The sequence below is a fragment of the Tachysurus vachellii genome, chromosome 3 (genome assembly GCF_030014155.1).
Source record: "Tachysurus vachellii isolate PV-2020 chromosome 3, HZAU_Pvac_v1, whole genome shotgun sequence".
In the NCBI taxonomy this organism is placed as follows: Eukaryota; Metazoa; Chordata; class Actinopteri; order Siluriformes; family Bagridae; genus Tachysurus; species Tachysurus vachellii.
The window spans coordinates 5,617,039-5,642,924 of record NC_083462.1 but is presented as its reverse complement, the minus strand read 5'-3'; the positions used below and the strand labels follow the sequence as shown (position 1 = coordinate 5,642,924).

The following is a 25,886-nucleotide window of genomic DNA, read 5'->3' as shown; positions in this document are numbered from 1 at the left end:
AACCAATCACTAATCACCATTGTTCCCAACAACCAATCACTAATCACCATTGTTCCCAACAACCAATCACAGATCACCATTGTTCCCAAAAACCAATCACTGATCACCATTGTTCCCAAAAACCAATCACTGATCACCATTGTTCCTCAACAACCAATCACTAATCACCATTGTTCCCAACAACCAATCACTAATCACCATTGTTCCCAACAACCAATCACAGATCACCATTGTTCCCAAAAACCAATCACTGATCACCATTGTTCCCAAAAACCAATCACTGATCACCATTGTTCCTCAACAACCAATCACTAATCACCATTGTTCCCAACAACCAATCACTAATCACCATTGTTCCCAACAACCAATCACTGATCACCATTGTTCCCAACAACTAGTCACCAATCACTGTTGTTCCCAAAAACCAATCACTGATCAATATTTTTCAAACATCTAATCACTGATCACTATTGTTCCCAACAACTAAACACTATTCACTGTTTCTGATAACTGATCATCACATTCCCAATATTCATCAATAGATATCGCTGATCACCAATGACCCAAACAACCAATCACTGATTATCACTGAATAAAACAAGAAGGGAAAACGAGACACACTCAGAGTGGTGAAGTTTATATGTTATACTGAAATAAATAAATCTCTCTGAATGAACTAACACTGACTGCTGGCTAGTCAACGATTGGAATCTAACCTTATCGTTATCTGACTAGCTATTACATGACCTAAATACTTATACACATGTATAACACACATGTAAAGCACATTTATCACCAAATCTGTGAGTATTTGAGATGTGAAGTTAGATGTGAATTTTTTACATTTTGCATTTTTTTACTTTTATCAGAATATAACTCTTAAAATTTATTTATTTTTGGTTATATTCTTTTTGGCAAATCTTACCCATAACAAAAAAGAAAGAAAGCCAAATTTAGATTCATTGGTATATACAATTCATGATTTTATTTTTTAATTTAATGTAGTCCTAAAGGGGGCGTGGTTTCTTATTCCTAAAATGGGGTGTGGTTTCTTGTTACTAAAAGGGGCGTGGTTTATTATTCCTAAAATGGGGTGTGGTTTCTTGTTACAAAAAGGGGCGTGGTTTCTTATTCCTAAAACGGGGGCGTGGTCTGTTTCAGAGCTATAGGAAGTAGGCCGCTTCCTTGTTACTTTAGCCCTTTACGCGCAATGTTATACCACTTAAATGTTATACAGCACTCTGTTAAACAACACCGGGGCGTGAAGTGATGCCGTTATTAACAGAATCCGATCATTTTCTTCTTCTTAAACTTTTTCCGAGTTTCCCTTTGAGACCCAAACTTGGGCTGGTTAAGTATCCTGTAGAGGAATGAAGGAAAGAATGACGCGTAATTAGGAACACTTTGGTGCCACAGGTCGCCATGGACAGCTCCATGTTCCCCACATACTCGTGGCTGGATTTCACGTTCACGGTGGTCGGTGTGTGTACGTACGTGTTTGATGTTGGTTCGGATCTCTGGCTCGCGCAGGAGTTTTTCCACAAGGGCGATTTGTTTCGGTTCGGATTGTGGCTCGGGTTCATGCTCACTTCATCCCTGATCATCCAGATGTTCAGCTGGTTCTGGCTTAAATATGACCTGGAGCTGAAAACCTTCCAAACAACACACAAGCATATGATTCTTTTCGGCAGTGAAAGACGCCTGAGACTGACGTGTTTCCTTCACGTGTTTCAGCTCGGCTTCTTGTGCAGGTAAACACGCACGCGCTGTTTGGTGTGTAAACATAAAGGAGGATAAAAATCGTGTGACGCTTTTACACTTTTTTTGTTTAGTTTCACTTTGTGGAATGATCCTTTTTACTCATATCATATCTCATCTACCTGATGTTTCACTTCAATTCCCTTTTTCTTCCTTTTTTTATTCATATAACTTTAAGATGAAATAAGACCTGGTTAAACTTTTATATTCCACTGAAAAACACCTTTACGTTTATAATCTGGTCTCCTTCTAAAACATTACTGTCTACTTGTAAAGAATGAAATGACTTTGATTCATCAGATTCATAACAAGTGGCAAAAGTCCCTCTGGTTGTCGTCATTCATCATCACCAACATCATCATCATCATCATCATCTTCATCAGGGCATGTGGTACCCTAGTGCTTAAGGTGTTGGGTTACCAATCGGAAGGTTGTGGGATCAATCCCAGGTCCACCAAGCTGCCTCTGTTGGGCCCCTGAGCAAGGCCCTTAACCCTCAATTGCTCAGTTGAATAAACATGAGATAATGTAAGTCACTCTGGATATAAGGGCGTCTGTTAAATGCTGGAAATGTAAATCATCATCATCTTACAACAGAGTGAATGAATCAGTGATTATTTCCTCACTGATGATGAGCAGAGGAGTTTAAATGAGAATCCATGACGACAACCAGCGTGACTTTTACATCCGCGTTTATAAGCTGATCTCCTTCTAAAACATCGATATCTACTCGTGAAGAATGAAATGACTCTGATTCATCAGATTCATAACCCGAGATAAAAGTCACTCAGGTCGTCGTCATTGTTCCTCGTTTTCACTTCTCTGCTCATCGTCCGTCAGTGAGGAAACGATCACTGATTCATTTGCTCTGTTCTATACTGGCTACATGTCTTTTGTATTAATGTCATTCATTATCCCATTTAACATTTAATAACTTCTCCTGCTGCCTGGACAGTGTAAGTAAGTGATCATCTCGGTTTTGATGATGATGATGATGATGATACTCAGCGGACATTCTGAGTATCTGATGATAAGCTGAATAAATTTGTCATTATCCTTATATGTAATGCACTGCTAGCTTACACTGTGTTCGACATTTATGTAGATTGTCTGTTTTTAACACCACCCTTGTTAAACTGGCTGCTTATCTAACACGAAGACGTCAAGGTGAGTTAGACATATTAAAGTACAGAGTGCCCCATAAATCACAGGATTAATGTGTAGTTTGGTGTTATCGTTGACCACAATGTATGACAACGACAAAGGTCGAACAAATCCAAAAAATTTTACTCGTAGCAATTCAAAGGATATGTGGAAATTAGGACTGATGCACATATGTGTCAGAGCATCACTGAGGCACGTGACACCGTTAGCTGTGTGATTTTATTATAGTTGTGTATTGGGACAAATATTGGACACGTTGAGCATGTTATGTAAATAAAAGCCTTTGTTAGTCTTTTATTTTCCCCCTCGTGTGATGCCGGACTTATAGGACATGCTATTGGCAGAAATCCATGTGCTGTGGTTTCCCAGACCAACTCAGGCCATCCTTAAAAATATTTTGGTTTGCAGTAACAGTAAAAAAAAAAAAAAAGGGTCGGTAGGTAGGTCTGTATTTTTTTTTTCAAGTTTCGATGTAAAAAAAAAGTACAATTTTGGTGATGGTGATTACGTAAGTACGAATTTAAACAAATTAGCATATCGTGACATCACTGACTGGGTCTTCAACCCGTGCCTTCGGTCGAACACACCGTTCACATTTCTGTTGTAAAAAGAGAAACATTGTGCAGAAGTATTATTTGCTGTTATGTGTGTGTGTCTGAAGCTGCAGTTGCTGTGTGACACGTTCCAAAAAAAAAATAAAAACCTGGGAAAAAAAATTTGAGTCGGTCCTAAATTGACAGGTCGGTCGGGTTACGGCAAACAAGAATATTTTTAAGGATGGCCTCACTGAGAACATTATATCGTCGCTGTCGGGCGGAAACCTCGTATGTCCAAATTTGGTCAATTTCATATTTTTTCACATATGGATGCTATTGGTCAGTCCCCACGTGGGTCTGTTATTTTTACAAGTTAATAACCAATCTAAAGTCTTGAAAATAGCTTGAGCGCAAATCTCATAACTCCATTGGACACTTCAACTGTCCACCTCTTCCTCACTCCGCGGGAGAGCTTCACGGCATATTTCTCCTCAAGAAGAGTCGCAACGAATCAACACGTCTTCTGAGGTAAATGTCTTCAAAACACTGGGCTCAAAGAAAAAAAAATCTTGACCCCCGCTAGTTCTGGTGCTCGTCTGAGGACAGGAATTTAGCGCAAGACAATCCACTGCAACTCGGACTAAACCCTGTGCACTGCAGATAAGGTACGGCGTTTTTTTAATTTCCTGAAAAATAACGGTTTTGGAGATACGAGGATTCCGCCCGACAGCGACGATATACATCATCAGCTCTTTTAGCTGATATCTCTGAGGAATTAGAAAATATGTAACAGAAATCTGCTGAATATGTTATAACAGCTGCTATAATGTGTGTGATAACAGGAAGTAACTCTAAGAAAAGAACTAAAATACGTTATAAAGCCTTTGCGTCCGTTGTTGTATCAGTTGTCGGCATGTTGCAGTGGTGTAAAAGGGGATAAAACCTCCAGAAGCGCTTTCATATGGAAATAAACCGCTATTCTTTCTTCGACTCTTTCTTCTATTACAATTCCTTTCTAGTTTGCTTGAGATTAAATAACTAGAGATGTCATCACTCCTAAAATGGGCTACAAATGGTCTTTAACCGTTTTAAACCATTGCCTGTGTCCCGTGTTTCTTTTGTGAGATTTAATCCTGCCTGTTATTGTTATTTTTAAGGATTAGAGCTAAAATCTTTGCCATTTCTCTGCTCTTTCTCCTCAGGCAGGTGACAGCAATCTGGCAGGGCTTCTGCGTGTGGTGGCGAGGAGAACAGGGCTCAGAGTACACCGCCTACCTGACCCATGACCTCAGCATGCTGCGCCTGATCGAGACGTTCTGCGAGAGCACGCCCCAGCTCTCGTTCATGATCTACATCATGATCGTCAACAATCACGCCAGAATCGTCCAGTGTGAGTAACCACTTCCTTTCTAAACTTCCTGTCATTTATAACAATGTGACTGACTGTTGAAATGCAGCTACTTACAGAAGCTTGTCATAGTGTAGAGAGCATCCTGGCTCTGGGTTGTTGATCAGAGGATCAGGGTTCAACCCCCTGTACAGCCAAGCTGCCACTGCTGGGCCCTTGAGCAAGGCCCTCAACCCTCCCTGCTCCAGGGGTGCTGTATCATAGCTGCCCCTGCACTTTGACCCCAACCTCCTCAGTTGGGGTGTGTGAAGAAAAGAATTCCACTGTGCTGTAATGTTTATGTGACGATAATAAAGGCTTCTATGCCCTGTTCCATCCATCCATCCATCCATCCATCCATCCATCCATCCATCAAAAATACACTTTCCCTGAGAAGTTACTCTCGATTCTGATTGGTCAGAAGGCTTCAATACAGTTTCTGTAAGGTTGATGTCCATGTGCTGTTTGTAATATGTTACTGTTGCCATAGTAACTACGTACTCTATGAAGTACAGTATAATTGTTGCTGTGGGGAGGAGATTTTGCACTTTATTTTGTATTTGTGGATGGAGTCTCCAGTATTAGTGCTTTGTAACAGCGTAAGGACTTCAACTTTAAGGAGTTTATACTCGCTTTTAAACTGAAATGTTTGTCCAGTTCACTGGAAGAGAGAGAAAAAAGACAGGATGCTGAGAGGATGATGGTTTAGAGCTGATATAAGTAATGAGACGAATTCCATATTAAATGTAATGATAAACAGATAATGTGTGATCTGTTGTTTACTGGAATCTAATCAGTCCACAATCACATCACAGCACCGTGTTGTTTATTTTTTTCCTGCTAAATAAAAATCTGATGTTTCTCTCATGCAGATGTAAGCGTGATCGCGTCTACCATTTCGATAGCATGGATGGTGGTGGACTACCATCGCTCGCTGCGTTTCTTCCTCCCTGAGAAGTCCAACCAGACATGGCTGTCCTCTGTTATCTACTTCCTGTGGAACCTGTTCCTGATTGGCCCACGCGTGGCGTGCGTGTCTCTCTTTACCTCCGTCATGTCCTGTTATGTTTTTGTTCACTTCCTCTTGCTTTGGCTTGTGTTTCTGGTCTGGGCCTCTCTGCAGGGCACCAATTTCATGGACAGTAAAGCTGGAGAATGGCTGTACCGAGCCACTGTAGGCATCATCTGGTACTTCAGCTGGTTTAATGTGATGGAAGGAAGAACCAGGGGCAGGAGTGCCATCTACCACTGGTTTATCATGACCGACAGCGCAATCCTAATGGTCACATGGTGGTGCTACAGAGATCAGGAAGCGAGTCAGTCCTATTCGCTTATCCTCCTTATCCTCATTCCTCTTTCTTATCTGATAGGGCTGTTGGTTAAAATGCTCTATTACTGCTGCTTTCACCCCAAGCTGAGGCAGACCCAGGGCTTAAAGAAGGTTTCAGATGTGCCTGATGGTCTGGCGGCACTGGGTATGGCTGTAGAGACGGACTCTTTCAGACCTGCGATGTTAAACAGGAGGATGGCCAGACACGCTGCTAACTTTTACAGGGACACATGGACATGCTAGAAGGGACCAGAGGACACCGGGGTTATCTGAGGACGAGAGAATGAAATTGCACTTTCAGCATGTACCAAAATTAAGCTGGGTGGTTTTTCAAACAGCTTTTGAGGGTTTAGTCCAAGATTAACCGTGTTGGAAACCTAGCACAGGCAGAAAAGAAAAAAAAAAAACTTTAATACTAGGACAACCATCATGGCCAAAGGTTTACCTGCGACAAGCACCGAGGCTGAGACACTAACGTATTCTTGCTGGATGTGTGTGTGTACAGCATACACACACATCCTGATATCACAGCACACAGTTTTTTCTGGAACAGCATGTTTTGACTGGTTTATTTCTTGCCTATTGAATATCCAGCAATCAGCACAACCTTAGTCCTGTACCTGAGTACTGAGTACAGAGTCAGTATCAGTCAGATTTTGCCCAGAATTCAGCACTCTTCACTTTATTAGCTACAACCAAAGCTTCATTTCAAACCCTTTACTACGGTTAAAAAAAGATGTCAGACTGGAGCTCGTGTCTGGTGTCACGACAAATGTTTACATTTCTGTTTGATAGAAAATCTTGTACTAGATTTTGCATGAATGTTATGAATTCTGTAAAATGTTTTATATATGTATAAAAAGGTTCGAGAATGTACACTTGAAGCTTCCGAATGTCAGGATTTGTATTTAATCTTTCTTTAATAGTGCCTACATGTGAACACGTCTCTGTCCTTGTTCAAAGCCATACTCTGATCAGTTTGTTTATTTATTACACATATTTTTTTTTGTTACACGGTTGTTACACGTTAATGGATGGTGTTAATGTTCATGATATTCAGTGCCGTTAGTCTTTATAACTCTGAGGAGTTTGTGGCTTTACAGTCAGAGAATGAAATAAAATGTTCAAGTAATTGGCAATAGTGTCGTTTATAAGCAGTCGCATTGTTGTTGAGACGAAAAAACACAAAATATGTTCAATTTCATTTTATTGTTTGTGTAAGATTTAAAATGTAAATGTAATACAAAGCATCTGTAATAGCACATGCTGCCTGTTTAAACAGTGTGTGTGAGTGAGTGAGTGTGTGAGTGTGTGAGTGTGTGTGCGTGAGTGAGTGTGTCAGTGAGTGTGTGTGAGTGAGGGTGTGAGTGAGGGTGTGTGTGAGAGAGGGTGTGTGTGAGTGTGTGAGTGTGTGAGTGAGTGTGTCAGTGAGGGTGTGTGAGTGTGTGTGTGAGTGTGTGTGTGAGTGTGTGTGTGAGGGTGTGTGTGAGTGTGTGAGGGTGTGTGTGAGTGAGTGAGGGTGTGTGAGTGAGTGAGGGTGTGTGAGTGAGTGAGGGTGTGTGAGTGAGTGAGGGTGTGTGTGAGTGAGGGTGTGTGTGTGTGAGGGTGTGTGTGAGGGTGTGTGTGAGTGAGGGTGTGTGTGAGTGAGGGTGTGTGTGAGTGAGGGTGTGTGTGAGTGAGGGTGAGTGTGTGAGTGAGGGTGTGTGAGTGAGTGAGGGTTTGTGAGTGAGTGAGGGTGAGTGTGTGAGTGAGTAGGTGTGAGTGAGTGAGGGTGTGTGTGAGGGTGTGTGAGTGAGGGTGTGTGAGTGTGTGAGTGTGTGTGTGAGTGAGGGTGTGTGTGAGTGAGGGTGTGTGTGAGTGAGGGTGTGTGTGTGTGAGTGTGTGAGGGTGTGTGTGAGTGTGTGAGTGTGTGAGTGAGTGTGGGTGTGTGTGAGTGAGGGTGTGTGTGAGGGTGTGAGTGAGTGAGGGTGTGTGAGGGTGTGTGTGAGTGAGTGTGGGTGTGTGTGAGTGAGGGTGTGTGTGAGGGTGTGAGTGAGTGAGGGTGTGTGTGAGTGAGGGTGTGTGTGAGTGAGGGTGTGTGAGTGAGGGTGTGTGAGTGAGTGAGGGTGTGTGAGTGAGTGAGGGGGTGTGAGTGTGTGTGTGTAAAGTAACCAGTGTAAAGTAACACTGTAGTTTTATTGTATTGTTCATGTTTATATGGAACAGAACTGGAAATGCACTGATGACTCAGACAATCAAGAGGGAAATGTGAAGAGGAAGCAGTTTAGATCGATCTGAACTGCTTCCTCTTCAAATTTCCCTCTTATGATCTTATACGTTTCAGTCACTGTTTATTCACTGAGCTCATTGTGCAGCAGTTCTGTGGTTTTATCTATTGTGGAATTTCTATATAAAAAACAAACAAATGTCCTTCCACACACAGTGTGTATGATTGTCTGAGTCATCAGTGTGTTTTTAGTTCTGTTCCATATAAACATGAACAATACAATAAAACTACAGCGTTACTTTACACTGGTCTTCAGGTCGGTCATTTACAGTCATTCATAAAGTAATTCCACACCTCACAGATTTATAAATGTATTATATATAAAATACACACGATGTAACGTCAAGGTTTCTATAGCAACAGCTCATCCAATTTGACTTGTACTGTTTACTGTCCACATACCGTTATGCTTTGTTGAGTTTCACTGAACGTTTTTGGAAGGAGTCTCCAGTATCAGCACCTTGAATCCCACACAGGAAAATCTTCTTGGTGAAATGACACACTGCACCATTTTAATCTTATTAACTGATTATTGGTGGAATAAAACACTTAGGACTAAGTTTCCTTGGTGGTATCAGTAACTTTAACTCTTTATATCATCTCATTTAATCTCTTACATCAGCAGGAACTTAAATGAGTCCTAAGTGTAATGTATGTATTTAATACATTGAGTAGTCAGCCTATCTGCTGCCACACGGGGGCGCTATAATTTCAATGCTGATAAAAAAATGATGGATAGAATACGATACGATCCTCTGTACTGATGTGATAGACGCCACACTTTTATGTTAGAGGTCCAACCGGATGTTGTTGAGTCACACGCTGAGTCGGGGAGGTCAACAACAGGGAGGAAGTGCACATCAGTTATGTGTAACATTTAACAGTTTCTCTTCCGCATGTGTGTGAATTCATGTGGAAATAAAGTCTTGAGTACGGTGGCTGAGAAGTGCAAAATACATTAACAAATCTGAAAACAAATTAACAAATCCCAAAACAAATTAACAAAACCCAAACCAAATTAACAAATCAGAAAACACAACGACAAGTCAGACAACCCAGAAACGGTAGTGTATCGTTTTTGAATGGAAACTTACCGATCATTGGACAAGACACCTGTCACTCAAGATATACAGGTATGGAATCTTATGTGTAATGTGTAAAGTTCTCCGTTTAAATAAAGTTCTCCGTTCAAGAAAATAACAGAATTAATCCACAGTAATCCATTCCAACTTTTCCCTGTGGCAGACTGTTGAACTTCATGTATACTTTGAGTGACAGGTGTCTTGTCCAATCACAAACTATACCAACCGCTTCCGGGTTGTCTGAAATGTCGTTGTGTTTTCTGATTTGTTAATTTGTTTTCTGATTTGTTAATGTGTTTCATGCACCGATTCAGACAACCCGGAAGCGGTAGGTATAGTTTGTGAATGGAAACTTACCGATCATTGGACAAGACGACTGTCATTAAAGATATAAAGGTGAATGAAAGGTGTCTCGTCCGATGATGGTAAGTTTCCATTCACAAACTATACCAACCTCTTCTGGGTTGTCTGACTTGTTAATGTGTTTTGGGATTTGTTAATTTGTTTTGGGATTTGTTAATGTGTTTTGCACTTCGCGGCCACCGTACTTGAGCTAAGAAGGATGCTGCACAATCTGAACTCGAAGCTCTACTGTATGTAGTGAAAAGACAGTCAAAATGGCGTAAATGTAAACGTTATCGATTCCAAAATGTCCATCATTCCCTTGACTGAAGAGCGGCGACTTTTGACCATCGAATAGCCAAGATTTCCATCTCCAAAGGCCTGACGCCATCCCGGGGTGTTCAGGATGTGTTGGAGCTGATATTAAACCTGGAGGTTGCTTCTCTTTGCTGTCTTTCCTCCTGCTCATCATGGATGGGATGTTGGAGACAGTGGGACAGTGGGACAGTGTTTATTACTATTTCTTCAGCTTTTTACACCATGTGATATACATACAGAGACATCTCGAGTTGTTGTTCACATTTACATTTACATTTACAGCATGTGACAGACGCCGTTATCCAGAGCGATGTACATAAGTGCTTAAATCTCTAACACTGGATACATTAATGCTGGCTCACTAAGTTACATACTTAAGATACCATGAGTTTAACACATTTGTTCAGAGTTACAATGAAAGTGTCAAAGGTTTTTTTTTTTTTTAAATGCAAAAGATAAGGAAAGAAGTGCTAGTTGAAGTGTTTCCTGAATAAGTAGGTCTTCAACCGCCGCTTGAAAATATCCAGTGACTCAGCTGTCCAGACTTCTAGAGGAAGTTCATTCCACCACCTTGGTGCCAGTACAGAGAAGAGTCTTGTAGTATACTTGCCTCTTACCCTGAGAGATGGTGGAACCAGTCGAGCAGTGCTGGTAGATCGGAGGGTGTGGGGTGCAGTGTGAGGAGTGATGAGGGCTTTGAGGTAAGAGGGAGCTGGTCCATTTTTGGCTTTGTAGGCCAGCATCAGTGTTTTGAATCTGATGCGTGCAGCTACCGGAAGCCAGTGGAGTTTTTGGTTTTATTGTTGTTATTGATGTTCAGTTAATCAGTTAATCAGCTTCTGTAAGAGCTTCTCTGAGAGCTTGAGCTAACCCCAGTAATGCTGGATGTGAAGCAGGTATACAACATGGATGGGACACCAGCCACAAACACACAAACGCAAGCTGACAGACATAATGGTATGTTTTGGGGATTCTTCAGAGGCTAAAGGAAGCCAAAGAACCCAATAGAAATCCATATGGAAACCAGAAGAACATGCAAAACTCCAGACTTTAACTAAATCCCAATATTGCACCAGGTACCCTGGAGCTGTGAATCTGCATCATTACCCATAATTCCACTTTGTCATTCATTATAATCAGCACAGGTTTAGATCACACACAAACGCACACATGCGGCATTTGGACATACACACGATGCCTTCAGTTCTGTTGTCTCACGTCAGCGACGTGCTCGATCGTGACATGTTCAGCTCACACCACAGGGACACTATAGAAGTCAGCTGATCCTGCTGAAAATTGTACTTCCTGTTGTTGTGGCTAGCTTGACAGCACCGCCTCTGATGAATGACCCCAAGCCTCGAGGGTCAGTTACATCATCCTTTTTGTGGAAGCTTTGAAAGAAGTGTCTAAACGGTTTTCCTTATTCCTTATAATAAATTAATTATCCAGCTTTATTTAGATCTTTATTAGTCTGCTGTTAGTGTTAAAGGTCAAACTAGAGCAATTAAGCACTTTTTCCTTATGATCAGCAGAGGGTCAGATATAACAATTGTATGAGACTGGAACCTTTGGCAAGAGATGGTCTCCTAAACTGGTCGATGAAGCTCCTAAACTGCTCAAGCTCGAATTATTTCTGGAGGCCAGAATTCATTTAGAAAAGAATCCAAAATCTGAATCAAAGCAAAGTCAAGAGTCTCAGGATCTGACCAGATAATGGTGACATCTGAAGAATAATCGATCTTGAAGATAAGGACGGAAACATGTAAAATGGTAGATATTCGAGTACGTGAGCGAATGAACAGATTTTATATAGTATACAGATGGGAAGAAAGATCCGAGGGTCATATATGTTTATATATGTATAGAATTACAACAGAAATATCTTTATCTCCAAATCATTGTTTCTAGACATACTATAATATTGGTGTCCATAAAATTAAGAGACAAAAAGTAATGATACAGCTATTTTACTCCTCAACACTAAGAGTGTCTAAAACAAGCTGATTGTAAATATTAGGTTGTCACAATTGTCAGTCCAGTGCTTGGAAATTCACACAGGTTTGTAAGGTTTAAGGTTATGGTTATAGGTTACCACAGTTCCTCTAAGATCAGGCGATACGTAAGGCCTAATATATGTGGACACCTGACCATCACACTCATCCATGTGGTTTGTCCTCAAACTGTTACCACAAAGTTGGAAGCAATTCTCTAGAACAATTGTCTAGATTTTGGTTGTACTAAGATTCCCAAACACTGATCCACCATGGCAATGCTCTTGTGTGTGGAGCTTAAAGGTGGGGTCTCCGTTGTTTGAGAAATGCTTCAGAAAACTGCGTTGGGCCGCCAAACAAGACAAAAACAAAACAAACGTGTAGCCAATGAGCAGAAAGGGGCGTGTCTTGTCAATATGTGTGGAGAGAGTGTTCAGTGCGCATGTGTGACATTAGCAGAAAGCGGTTTTAACATTGACATGGAGGATAAAAAAACAAAGAAAGAAAGTGAAGAAAGCCTTACGATAAGGCAAGAAGTCTTATCGTATACGGCGTATATCGTATATTATCAGAATACGGCTTTTTCTATCAATTAAAGTTCAGAATATTAAATCAATCAATACACTTACTTGCGTTACTGCAAGTCTTTGTGCCTGAAACATGCGCACACGCTCCAAGTCTTCTGTTTCCATGTTATCGGCAGCAACGTTACGACCTTGGCTTTCAAACAACGGAGACCCCACCTTTAAGTTTGGACTGGAAGAACTGGAGTGTCATGCACTGAGTCTGACTCTGATTCAACCATTCTGAACATCTTTGGGATGAACTGGAACTGAAGTCTTATCAACATCCAATGTCTGGTCTCACTAATGTTCTTATGTATGAATGATTAAACACAAGTCCAAACAGCCATGCTATAACATCTAGTAGAAAACTTTGAGAAGAGAAGAGAAGAGACGAGACGAGAAGAGAAGAGAAGAGAAGAGAAGAGAAGAGAAGAGGAAGCTGAAATAAATCTCTTAGAGAAGATGCCCCAGATGTGTGAACATTTGGATTAATGGGACAAACGATAGAGATAGATAGAGATCAGATAGAGATCAGTACAGGAAGATAGAGATAGAGATCAGTACAGGAAGATAGAGATAGAGATCAGTACAGCAAGATAAAAGCTTTATTCATATATCAGCTGGAAGCACCTTTAAAAGCACAGTATACACATCTTCATAGACAAAAGCTAAAGGTGCAAATGCTGTCTGCTGGACTTTACCACTTCTGCAACATTCATTCATTTTCTACCGCTTATCCGAACTACCTCGGGTCACGGGGAGCCTGTGCCTATATCAGGCGTCATCGGGCATCAAGGCAGGATACACCCTGGATGGAGTGCCAACCCATCTCAGGGCACACACACACTCTCATTCACTCACGCAATCACACACTACGGACAATTTCCCAGAGATGCCAATCAACCTACCATGCATGTCTTCGGACCGGGGGGAGGAAACCGGAGTACCCGGAGGAAACCCCCGAGGCACGGGGAGAACATGCAAACTCCACGCACACAAGGCGGAGGCGGGAATCGAACCCCCAACCCTGGAGGTGCGAGGCGAACGTGCTAACCACTAAGCCACCGTGACCCCCCCTCACTTCTGCAACAAAGAATTTCAAACATTCTTAATAAACATTAATAAACATTTTGTGCCATGAATATTAAAGGTTCTTCATGGTTTTTCAACTTTCTTCATGATCCACGGAACTATTCCAGTACACCAGAGGTTCTATAGACTATAAAATGATTGTTTATAGCATGAAGTGGCTCTTTTAAGAATCGTTCACTGAATGGTTCTTTGAGGAACCAACAGTGATTCTTCTATGGCATAACTTCAAAACATATATTTTTTTTCCTCATACAGCATCATACTCTCTTTAACCGTACAACCTTACAAAGAAGCATTAAGAACCCTAATTTCTAAGAGCATGTGATTAGCACCCTTTTTGTCTGAAGGTGTTCGATATCGTGTTCGCTTTGCTTGAATGCCGCTGCATTCCTATCAGTCACTCTCAGGAACGACAAACAGTTGTGGCTCTAAAGAAAGGGAGAAAAAGTGACACGTCAGAAAGGAGTGTTTGGTTAAGGTGTAAACATTCTACAAGTCCATTTGGTTTAGCATTGCACACAAAAAGCAGGGTTTGTGTCGTTGCGGAATCGATCATCTAAGATCCTTGATGTGGCTTGATCCAAGCTCATGCCATGAAGAGAGACTTTTCTTTTTGGTCCCGTGCCTCAAGCGTCGTCGCTTCTTCTCTGTCCTTGATTCTCCTCTTTTGGAATTTGGCAGCAAATGTGTGGGCTGTCGTATCCTTTCACCAAGAGCAGAAATACTTCTCCATGGGATTGTTTTTATTTTTAATACTCAGTTCCTCGATGCTGCTGCAGGCCTTCAGCTGGCTCTGGTACACGGAATCGTCTGAAAAAATGGACAGCAGTAATGAAGTGAAGCTTATCAATGTGCTGCATATCTTGCAGCTTGGAGTCTTCTACAGGTTGGTGACTAGTTTAGTTGCCAGACCTGTTAATCCTGTGCTGAATCACTTCCGCGTTTACTCCCGTTTTATCTTCTTTCTTTCTGACTGCGAGGAATGTTTTTAGCCTGTAGCTCGCTAACTTTATACTCTGTAGTGATACTAAAATTTGTGAAGCTGCAGATTGCTAATGTGGTTTGTTGCATGGCTTATTTTTAGCTCAAGTGATAGCACAAAAACCGGTCTAACATGCTAATCTCCTCCCTGCTGGACTATGGTTTAGAACATGACTGAACTTCAATATCTCTTCCGCATCATATAAAAGGCAGTGAGTTGCTGGTGACCAGTTAGCGAACTGGGCCGATGATGTTAGCTGACGTTAGCTAACATTCGCAGAGCATTTTTAACACAATGTTATAAAAAAAAGGGTCTATAAAAAGTTTAGTATATAGTCTAGAAATGCTTATAACACTAAACAGTGTAACATTCCTCTAACATGTTTGATTCTTTTTAAATTTGTACATTATTTCCTCCAGAATTCGCTCCTCTTCCTATTCGCCTGCCATCCATTAGCCAGGCCTTAACTTATCATACAGCAGGTATAACATGAGGAGGCTGAAGTTTAACACATGGTTCCTACATCTACGTTCAAACTGCTCATGCTCATGCTGCACAACCATGTAGCGTCTCTTTTTTGGAAGGTGCTTTCAGCCCTTGCTTTCGCATACGTGAGCTCACAGAATTATGAAGTGTGATTGACAGGAGAGAGAGAATATGCCCCTCCTCCCAGAGAGCTTGGCCAACTCATGCTGTGGAGCACTTTGATTATTTTTAATGCATTTAATTGAATGATTTTTTTTTGCTTATTCTGTAGATGTTTATGTATGTTGGAACTCTCAGTCGTAAGCTTTAAACAGAAGGACACTTTCCCATCCGGCGACGCCGAGACTCTAAGTTACGATCTCAGCACTCTCGGCCTGTTCAAAGCGTTCTGCGAAAGCGCTCCACAGATCGTACTAATGATGACCAACATCATCCAGGTGCAGGACCTTCAGCTCTTTACAGGTCAGGACAATAATGTTTAGATTAAATTTAATCTACTCTTTACAGGTATTTATGCTGAATAATACTATTAATAATATGAACAATATTTTTTTCAGTCATCAAAATCATCAGCTCTCTTTCCTCCCTCTCCTTCACCGTGTTGTCCTACCACCGCAGCATGTGTACGTTCCTCGCTGACAAATGTAAGATGGGATGGTCTTCATCTGTCCTCTACTTCCTGTGGAACTTGTTCCTGATTGGCCCGCGTGTGGTGAGCGTGTCTCTCTTCGCCTCGGCACTGCCCTGCTACATCGCCGCTCACTTCCTGTCCCTGTGGACGCTGCTGGTCCTCTGGGCCTGGTGGCAGAAGACAGACTTCATGGACAGTAAAGCTGGAGAATGGCTGTACCGAGCCACTGTAGGCATCATCTGGTACTTCAGCTGGTTTAATGTTGTGAGTGGAAGCACCAAACACAAAGCAGTCATCTATCACGCGGTCATGGGGACGGACACCATGCTGCTGTTAGGATTATGGTGGTGGAAGAGATCTGTGGAATCGGCTCGTCTTGGTCCGCTACCTATTAATCCCTACCTGCTTATCGCCTTGTTAGTGACCATCTACAGTATAGGAGTCCTACTGAAACTGCTTTATTACTGGAAATTTCATCCTAAACATGCAGATTTACACATGGATAAGATGTTGCAGATGAAACCACAGGAACAGTGTTATGAAACCTTGGACTCAAGAGAAGTGAAGCCTGAAAATGAACCCGGATTAATTCTCATGACTGCACCGCTGAGTCAAGGAACCCCAACCGGCATCCAGAAGAGGATGAGAAACATGGCTCAGAATTTCTACTGCTAGAAACCTGACTGAGAAATGACTTGAGGAACAGTCTTACAAAGCACATCAAACCATCTGCTAATGTACACGTAGATGTAGCTCATGAGCGGCTGCTTCATGGCTCCAGGGTCCTCTCTTCAATCCTGGGCTTGGGTTCCGCTCTGTGTGAAGCTTCACTGAGAAGGTTCTCCTCAGTGTTCGCTGGTTTTATCCCATCCACCAGGAACTGGCTTGGAGTTTTACTTTGGCTTAGATTGAATCCAGGTTCCAGGAAGAGCGTGGACGTGAAGTCAGACTGTTGCAGCAGGTCATCACACACATGACACCTTAAGAGTCTCATGTCCTAATTGTGAAACATCATGCCATCAGCTCTGACCACAGAGCCACTGCCAGCTCAGATGATCTGCTTATTTATGTGGAACGCTAATAATAATAATAATAACAATTACATTTTTTTATAACACTTTTTAATATATTTTTTTTTCTGTTTCTTTAATAAAAATAACCTAAATATTAAGGCCAGTTCCTTGTCTCCAGGTTTTTGCTATAGTTTTGGGTTTAAAAGTTGAACATGAGATAAGATAAGATATACCTTTACATCATGAGACGATAGTTTAGGATTTCAGAATTCGTTTCCTGATATTTACACCTAGACGCTTTAAACAGTTTAGAACATGGCACCTTTAATGTTAGATCAGCCAACAATGAGCTGAGCAAAAGTATTGGAACAAACGGTCTTGATATAAATAACACTTTACTCTTTGGTTGCGTATCTTTTGCTCGTCGTAACCGCATCTGTCCTGTGATTCAGTGACGTCACTAAACTGTCACATTCTTCTTTCCTAATCTTTTACTGCGGCTTCTTTCAGACGTTGTTGTGTTTTGTAATGTCAAGCTTCAGTCTCCTCTTTAGATAGAAATATCAGCGAGCGAACCCTAAAATTCTTCTATGTTGTCTCATCATTTGATCATTTGATCACAAACTCAGATGTTGTCGGAGTCTTTCACAGGACACTCGGGGTACAGGGTACAGGACACCGTCTATGTGGTAACAACCACCACAGGGCACAATCACACACACACTAATCACCAGTGTTGTAATGTAACGGAGTACAAATACTTCGTTACTGTACTTAAGTAGAAATGTCACGTATCTGTACTTTACTTCGCTATTTAAATTTATGTCAACTTTCACTTTTACTCCACTACATTTCCTAGATAAAATGTATACATTTACTCCGTTATATTTCCACTAAGTGTCTTCGTTACTCGTTACTACAAAATAAAATCAGAAGAAATGTGTGTGACTGCAATAAGGGAGGTTTGGTGAATCACTGCTCCTAGATTGCATTACGCTCCGCACGCTCTACGGAGAAGCACAGGGACGCGCATCGTGCACGCGCAGTCAGAGCTGGAGGCGTTTATCTATAACGGCGGCAACCAAAAGCAACCACTATTCTTATTACCAGAGTTGTAGCACAAACAAAATATTAATGCAATATCAATACTAAATAAAAATAACATTTATTGATTTGGTCTTTGTCTTGTGAATATTTATTTTATTAATGACTGCATTCATTGCACACTGTTTGTAGAGAACGCACACATACATGAACTGATCATGCATAAAATTTTGGTGTCCACTTTTTCCATTTACTCACTCACTCACTTTCTACCGCTTATCCGAACTACCTCGGGTCACGGGGAGCCTGTGCCTATCTCAGGCGTCATCGGGCATCAAGGCAGGATACACCCTGGACGGAGTGCCAACCCATCACAGGGCACACACACACACGCACACACACACACACACACACACACACACACACTACGGACAATTTTCCAGAGATGCCAATCAACCTACCATGCATGTCTTTGGACTGGGGGAGGAAACCGGAGTACCCAGAGGAAACCCCCGAGGCACAGGGAGAACATGCAAACTCCACACACACACGGCGGAGGCGGGAATCGAACCCACAACCCTGGAGGTGTGAGACGAACGTGCTAACCACTAAGCCACCGTGACCCCCTTTTTCCATTTAATAACACCATAACTTTTGGCTTACTATGTAGTCATATAATATATAATATAAAACTCTTCTTGTTTTAAATTCTCACTGAGGACTAAAACCCCCTAAAGATGAAACCCTAGAGCCGCCCCTGCTCTTATGTCTACTGAAAATCACTGAAATTTTACTTTTTACTTTTACTCCAAATACTTAAGTACATTAAATATCAGAAAATGACTTTTGACACTTAAGTACAGTAAATATCAGATACTTTAAGACTTTTACTTGAGTAATATTCTAAAAGGTGACTTTCACTTCTACCAAAGTCTTTTTCTAGTACGATACTTGTACTTTTACTCAAGTGTTGTTTTCAGTACTTTATACAACACTGTTAATCACCCTATAACATGTCTTTGGTCTGGGAAAGGAAACCTGAAGCACAAAGGACAGAGGAATTGAACCATCAACAGCTCGAGGCAAACGCGCTCTCCACTAAGCTGTGTTCAAAGAAATATTTGCTCCGACTTGTTCCCTTTTTCTTTACCATCAGCATGCACATACCTCTCTGGGGCATGGGCAGGGCCTGTGAGGGTAAACTAAAGATTACTATAAAATGTAAATAAAGCATGTGGGGCCTCTAGAATGTGTTTATTATATCATTTTCTGAGCGTTAAATGTGCGTCAGTTCTATTCCCATAAAACGTTCTCAACTATCTCTGGCCGGAAATCTCAAATCAGACAAAACCAAGAGAGGGAAGGGTCTCTCTCTCTCTCTCTCTCTCTCTCTCTCTTACTCTCTCTCTCTCTCTCTCTCTCTCTCTCTCTCTCTCTCTCTCTCTCTCTCTCTTACTCTATCTCTCTCTCTCTCTCTCTCTCTCTCTCTCTCTCTTACTCTATCTCTCTCTCTCTCTCTCTCTCTCTCTCTCTCTCTAACTCTCTCTCTCTCTCTCTCTCTCTCTCTCTTACTCTATCTCTCTTTCTCTCTCTCTCTCTCTCTCTCTCTCTCTCTCTCTCTTACTCTCTCTCTCTTACTCTCTCTCTCTCTCTCTCTCTCTCTCTCTCTATCTCTCTCTTACTCTGTCTCTCTTTCTCTCTCTATCTCTCTCTCTTACTCTCTCTCTCTCACTCTCTCGCGCTCGCTCTCACTCTCTCACTCTCTCTCTCTCTCTCTCTCTCTCTCTCTCTCTCTCTCCGCACCCCCCACCCCCTTGTCTCTCTCCCACTACAAAGCAAACCTGTAATTTGGATTTGCTCAGTAACCAGAAACCACCCCAGCTCATGCCATGGAGGTGGAAGGTTCTTTTTGTTTAACTTTCTCAGGCGTTGTTATTTCTTTCCTGTCTCTGATCTTTTTCCTCCTGGATGCGGTGCTGGACCTGTGGGCTGTCGAGTGCCTTTATGAACATAAAAAATACTTCTCCATAGGATTGTTGATATTCTTTCTGCTCGGTTCTTCGGTTCTAATGCAGATCTTTAGCTGGATCTGGTACTCTGATCCCGACAAAACTGCTCCAGAGACCAAAATAGAGAGTTTCATCAGGAGACACAATTTGCTGAGTCTGGTTCACATCTTCCAGCTCGGAGTCTTGCTCAGGTTTGTGCTTTGGTTTTATTTCATATAGCTGAGATTCATCAACAGAAGGGAAAATAAATCAAGGAGAAAAACTGATGTTCCAAATGGTTACAGTTTGACCCTGAATTGCATCTTTAAATATCTGATCGCTAGATAGAGTCCCAAAAGTCCAACCAATAGGGTGCTGAGTTTATGGATAGGTTACACGTAGGTGTGAACACGTGTGCACTACGTTATGCCTAATGCCCTGGGATTTCTTTTCCATCTGAAGGATTGCAGCCGTTATTGAGACCTCGATTTGCAGATTTAAACGACGAGACCTTTGTCCGAAGACGAAACTCATACACATAAAACACAACCTCAACATGTTGTTACTGTTTGAGGCGTTCTCTGAAAACGTGCCACAGCTTGTCCTGTTGACGCCGTTCATCGTGGAGATGCAGGAGATACAGACCTTCACAGGTGAGAGCAAAAAAACAAAACAAAACAAAAAAAAAACATTTTCTTATTCACTTGAACTTTACACAATATTATTTTATCTCCTAGTCCTTAAAATCACCAGCCTCTCCTTCACCATGTTGTCTTACCATCGCAAAATGCGCGAGTTCGTCCCTGACAAACATAAGATGGGATGGTCTTCATCTGTCTTCTACTTCCTGTGGAACTTGTTCCTGATTGGTCCGCGTGTGGTGAGCGTGTCTCTCTTCGCCTCGGCACTGCCCTGCTACATCGCCGCTCACTTCCTGTCCCTGTGGACGCTGCTGGTCCTCTGGGCCTGGTGGCAGGAGACAGACTTCATGGACAGTAAAGCTGGAGAATGGCTGTACCGAGCCACTGTAGGCATCATCTGGTACTTCAGCTGGTTTAAAGTTATGGTTAAAAAAAATAAAGTAGCACCTGGAAGCACCAAACACAAAGCAGTCATCTATCACGCGGTCATGGGGACGGACACCATGCTGCTGTTAGGATTATGGTGCTGGAAGAGATCTGTGGAATCGGCTCGTCTTTGTCCGCTACCTATTAATCCCTACCTGCTTATCGCCTTGTTAGTGACCAGCTACAGTATAGGAGTCCTACTGAAACTGCTTTATTACTGGAAATTTCATCCTAAACATGCAGATTTACACATGGATAAGAAAGATAAGATGTTACAGATGAAATCAGAGGATGATGCAGAACATTATGATGTTATAGAGACAGACTCGAGGGAGATCCCTGATCCTGAACCTTAAACAGAACCTAAATTACATCTAAACTACAAGTTCAGGAAACTATACATAAGTGATCTAATGTTTAAATCTATACCTCAGACTGTATTGCTGTTTAAACCTGAGATATGTTGTGTAGTGTATGTAGTATATGTAGTGTATGTAGTGTATGTAGTGTACTGTATGTAGTGTATGTAGTATATGTAGTGTATGTAGTGTATGTAGTGTACTGTATGTAGTGTATGTAGTGTATGTAGTATATGTAGTGTATGTAGTGTATGTAGTGTACTGTATGTAGTGTATGTAGTGTATGTAGTGTTAATGCATGTTTATATTCATTTCCTCTTAACGTGTGAAATGTGTGATATCACGTCTTCCCTCACATATTAGTCATATTGTTTAACCGTCTGTGTTTACACTCCCATGAATCATTCGTCACGTACTTTACACACCGGTTTGTGCTGAAACACCAGGGCGGGACTTACAAGTTAAAAGGGCGGGACTTACAAGTTAAAATATGGCTTTGCTTTCATTTTACACTCCAAAGAAAAGCTGCGCTTGGTGTCTCAGAAACCGTCCCAGCTCGAGCCATGGAGGAAGGATTTCCTTTTCAATTAACGTTCCCAAACGTCGCCATTTCGTTCCTATCTCTGATCTTTTTCCTCCTGGATCTGGCGCTGGACCTGTGGGCTCTCGTAGGGCTTTATAACGAAGGGAGATACTTCTCCATGGGACTGTTGATATTTCTTCTGATTGGTGCTTCGATTCTAATGCAGATCTTCAGCTGGATCTGGTACTCTGATTCAATCAAAACTGCTCCAGAGACCAAAGGGAAGAGATTTAACAGTAGACGCTGTTTACTGGCTTGGGTGCACATCTTCCAGCTCGGACTCTTCTTCAGGTTTGCGCTTTTATTGTTCTGGTATAAAACTAAGTGAAATGATTGGCAGGGATTGTTGAAGGCTAATCAAACAGAAATACAGACACACTTACAGTTGTATTTGATCAGTTTCCAGAAGGCAACATGAGAACTATAAAGCTCTTGATGTCAACCTTTAACGTTGTGTGGTGTGTTATTATGAGCTACCAGAAGAACTACTGTATATCTGGTTTGAATGAGGATTTAAATCTCCCAGTTTTCCTACAGGGGGGTCACGTTGGCTTAGTGGTTAGCACGTTCGCCTCACACCTCCATGGTTGGGGGTTCGATTCCCACCTCCGCCTTGTGTGTGTGGAGTTTGCATGTTCTCCCCGTGCCTCGGGGGTTTCCTCCGGGTACTCCGGTTTCCTCCCCCGGTCCAAAGACATGCATGGTAGGTTGATTGGCATCTCTGGAAAATTGTCCGTAGTGTGTGATTGCGTGAGTGAATGAGAGTGTGTGTGTGCCCTGTGATGGGTTGGCACTCCGTCCAGGGTGTATCCTGCCTTGATGCCCGATGACGCCTGAGATAGGCACAGGCTCCCCGTGACCCGAGGTAGTCCGGATAAGCGGTAGAAGATGAATGAATGAGTGAGTGATTTCCAGACAGTGATATTGTTGTAAGTGACATATTTATAATAAGTCAGGACGAGTTTTGTATCAGTCGCTTTATCGTTTCTCAGCTTTGGACTTTTGGACCCAAATAGCTGTGGACGAGTCAGTGTGTTAATATTTAATGAATTTGTATAGTTTGCTGTTTCTGATGTGTTCCAGTGTAAAAAAAAAAAAAAGCCACACTCTTAATAGGTCTTGCCATATAATTTATAATAAATATAGTTTACACCATATGGCAAAAGTTTGTGCACCCCTTGACCGTCACAGCTTTATGATTTTTCCGTTACAATCAGTTCCTGCTATTCTCTTCTCCTTTTCTCTTCTCTTCTCCTTTTCTCTTCTCCTTCTCTTTTCTTCTCATCTTCATCTCTGAAGCTCTCTACTTGATGTTAGAGCATGTGGATTTGTGTTCATTTATTCATACAGAAGAGCATTAGCGAGATCAGACTCTGATGTTCAGGATGTTGATGAGACTCCAGTTCCAGTTCATCCCAAAGGTGTTCAGTGGGGTTGAGTCAGAGTCAGAGCTCAGTGCAGGACACTCCAGTTCTTCCAGTCCAAATTTAAGCTCCACACCATGTCTTCATGGAGCTCAGGGGCTTTGTGCACAGGGGCTTTGTCATGCTGGAACAGTGTTTGGGAATCTTAGTTCTTAGGGAAATTGTAAAGCTTCAGCAAACAAAGACATTCTGGATGATCATGTGCTTCCATGTGAGTTTAAGAAAGAGGCACATAATGGTGTGATGGTCAAGTGTTCACATACCTTTGGCCATATAGATTTGTTTTGCCATTTAATTATTATTATTATTATTATTATTATTATTATTATTATTACTGTAAAAAATATTTAATTGTTATTTCCTTGTTTCACCTGAAGGTTCGGAGAGTTAATCATGACCACAATTCGTGGTTATAAACAGCATGACCTTTTCGAGAAGGGGGTCACGGTTTACCTGAACCACGATCTCAGCATGCTGCGTCTGTTCGAGGCTTTCTCTGAAAATGCTCCACAGCTCGTGTTCATGATAGCTCTCACTGTGGAGATGGAGGACCAGCAGCTCTTTACAGGTCAGAAAAAAAAAAGAAAAATGTCAACGTGTCAGACCTTTTGTCTTGGATTTTGAACCGGATGCTATCGGACAACGTTCTTCTTTTCTTTATTTTCAGTTGCTAAAATCATCGGTTCTCTTTCCTCCCTCTCCTTCACCATGTTGTCTTACCATCGCAATATGCGTGAGTTCGTCCCTGACAAACATAAGATGGGATGGTCTTCATCTGTCTTCTACTTCCTGTGGAACTTGTTCCTGATTGGCCCGCGTGTGGTGAGCGTGTCTCTCTTCGCCTCGGTACTGCCCTGCTACATCGCCACTCACTTCCTGTCCCTGTGGACGCTGCTGGTCCTCTGGGCCTGGTGGCAGAAGACAGACTTCATGGACAGTAAAGCTGTAGAATGGCTGTACCGAGCCACTGTAGGCATCATCTGGTACTTCAGCTGGTTTAATGTTGCGAGTAGAAGCACCAAACACAAAGCAGTCATCTATCACGCGGTCATGGGGACGGACACCATGCTGCTGTTAGGATTATGGTGGTGGAAGAGATCTGTGGAATCGGCTCGTCTTGGTCCGCTACCTATTAATCCCTACCTGCTTATCGCCTTGTTAGTGACCAGCTACAGTATAGGAGTCCTACTGAAACTGCTTTATTACTGGAAATTTCATCCTAACAAACCAGTTTTGAAGATAAGAGCGGCTGCAGAAGATAAGAACCCAGTTCTACAACTGCAGGGAACAATAATAAGAGCAGCACATATCGATATCGAGGTGGACTCGGGCGAGACACCAGAATCTTCACCTTCATCCCCTGTTACACCTCCGACGCAGAAGAATCTCACAGGCATCCACAAAAGAATGAAAATCATGGCTGAGAACTTCTACTACTAATCTGGAGTTTAGGATTTATTTTGTTTACATAATGTATATAATCTGTAAATAGACAATATGCCAAAATTTCCTGCATCTTCACTGTATATTCTAGCACAAAGTTCTATTTTATTACAGTTCATAAACGGGTCCGAGTTCTTCCCACATACCGCCTTGTTTTTTTTTTAATCGGTCTTGTAAAGCGTCTGATTCATGTTGCCATGGTAACATTAACGTTTACATGATGAGATAAAGGAAACGTGGCATTAAAAACCCAAAGCTTCGGTACGAATGTTCTCTGCGGCGGAGCGACACGGGATCTGTTTGAGGTTTTATTTTATTTATGCTGCCACAAATAGTATTATAATACACAGGGGAAAAAAACTTGTCCAGGCCAAAAAACAGTATTGCGGTCACCATGATGAAAACAAAAACAAAACAAACAAACAAACAAACAAAAAAAAAAAAACACAATAAAGAAATGACAGAAATTGCATCACAATACAGTTAGTAAACAATTTCCTATGCAACATGATCAGTTCACATCAGCATTAGAGTACTAGCCAAATAAATCATTCATACTCACACGACCTATTATTATTATTATTATTATTATTATAGAGTTATTGGGCTAAATGATTTGTCGTAGCTGCTTTTTAATCACCAGAGGTGAAGCCTTGGCTCAAATTGAATTACACACAGCTCACAAAGAAAACATAAAGAAGAAAACAGGAGACGAAATAGATCAAATAAAAGCAGCATGACAGAGTAATGAATCTGAGATGATCGCAGCTGCTACATATAAACAAAAAGAACATTTTTGGGCCTAACTTTCGCTCGTGAGCAACTTTTCTGATTCATGAACCGTGAATCTGTTTTAGTTTCCTTGATTGTCCGTGCAGTTTAAGTCTCAAAGTGATCAAGAACACGAAGGAAAATTGTGTCGAGAGAGAAAAAAAAAAAGCCCAAAAAAAAAAAACAAAAAACATTCACTGCTAACGATGTTAATTACACATGAACTAGCAGGAGGATAGATGTAGAGGTGACGGGGTAGTCAT

The 25,886-nt window shown here is 41.7% G+C and overlaps 4 protein-coding genes across 4 annotated transcripts; all 4 read left to right on the top strand.

Annotated features, from left to right (window-relative positions):
* Positions 1-1,184: 1,184 nt before the first annotated feature.
* xkr8.3 (XK related 8, tandem duplicate 3) lies at positions 1,185-7,307 on the top strand. The gene is made up of 3 exons (XM_060865492.1): positions 1,185-1,751; positions 4,661-4,848; positions 5,718-7,307. Exons 1-3 carry the CDS (start codon positions 1,423-1,425, stop codon positions 6,416-6,418), a joined length of 1,218 nt encoding a protein of 405 aa, XP_060721475.1. The 5' UTR covers positions 1,185-1,422; the 3' UTR covers positions 6,419-7,307.
* Positions 7,308-14,308: 7,001 nt separating this feature from the next.
* LOC132842684 (XK-related protein 8-like) lies at positions 14,309-18,067 on the top strand. Its single transcript, XM_060865490.1, has 3 exons — positions 14,309-14,718; positions 15,572-15,762; positions 15,858-18,067. The coding sequence occupies exons 1-3, from the start codon at positions 14,426-14,428 to the stop codon at positions 16,604-16,606; spliced, it is 1,233 nt and encodes a 410-aa protein (XP_060721473.1). The 5' UTR covers positions 14,309-14,425; the 3' UTR covers positions 16,607-18,067.
* Positions 18,068-19,855: 1,788 nt separating this feature from the next.
* Positions 19,856-21,543, top strand: LOC132842688 (XK-related protein 8-like). The gene is made up of 3 exons (XM_060865498.1): positions 19,856-20,188; positions 20,439-20,629; positions 20,714-21,543. The coding sequence occupies exons 1-3, from the start codon at positions 19,878-19,880 to the stop codon at positions 21,397-21,399; spliced, it is 1,188 nt and encodes a 395-aa protein (XP_060721481.1). The 5' UTR covers positions 19,856-19,877; the 3' UTR covers positions 21,400-21,543.
* Positions 21,544-21,632: 89 nt separating this feature from the next.
* LOC132842682 (XK-related protein 8-like) lies at positions 21,633-24,987 on the top strand. The gene is made up of 3 exons (XM_060865488.1): positions 21,633-22,276; positions 23,787-23,977; positions 24,077-24,987. The coding sequence occupies exons 1-3, from the start codon at positions 21,966-21,968 to the stop codon at positions 24,847-24,849; spliced, it is 1,275 nt and encodes a 424-aa protein (XP_060721471.1). The 5' UTR covers positions 21,633-21,965; the 3' UTR covers positions 24,850-24,987.
* Positions 24,988-25,886: the final 899 nt, after the last annotated feature.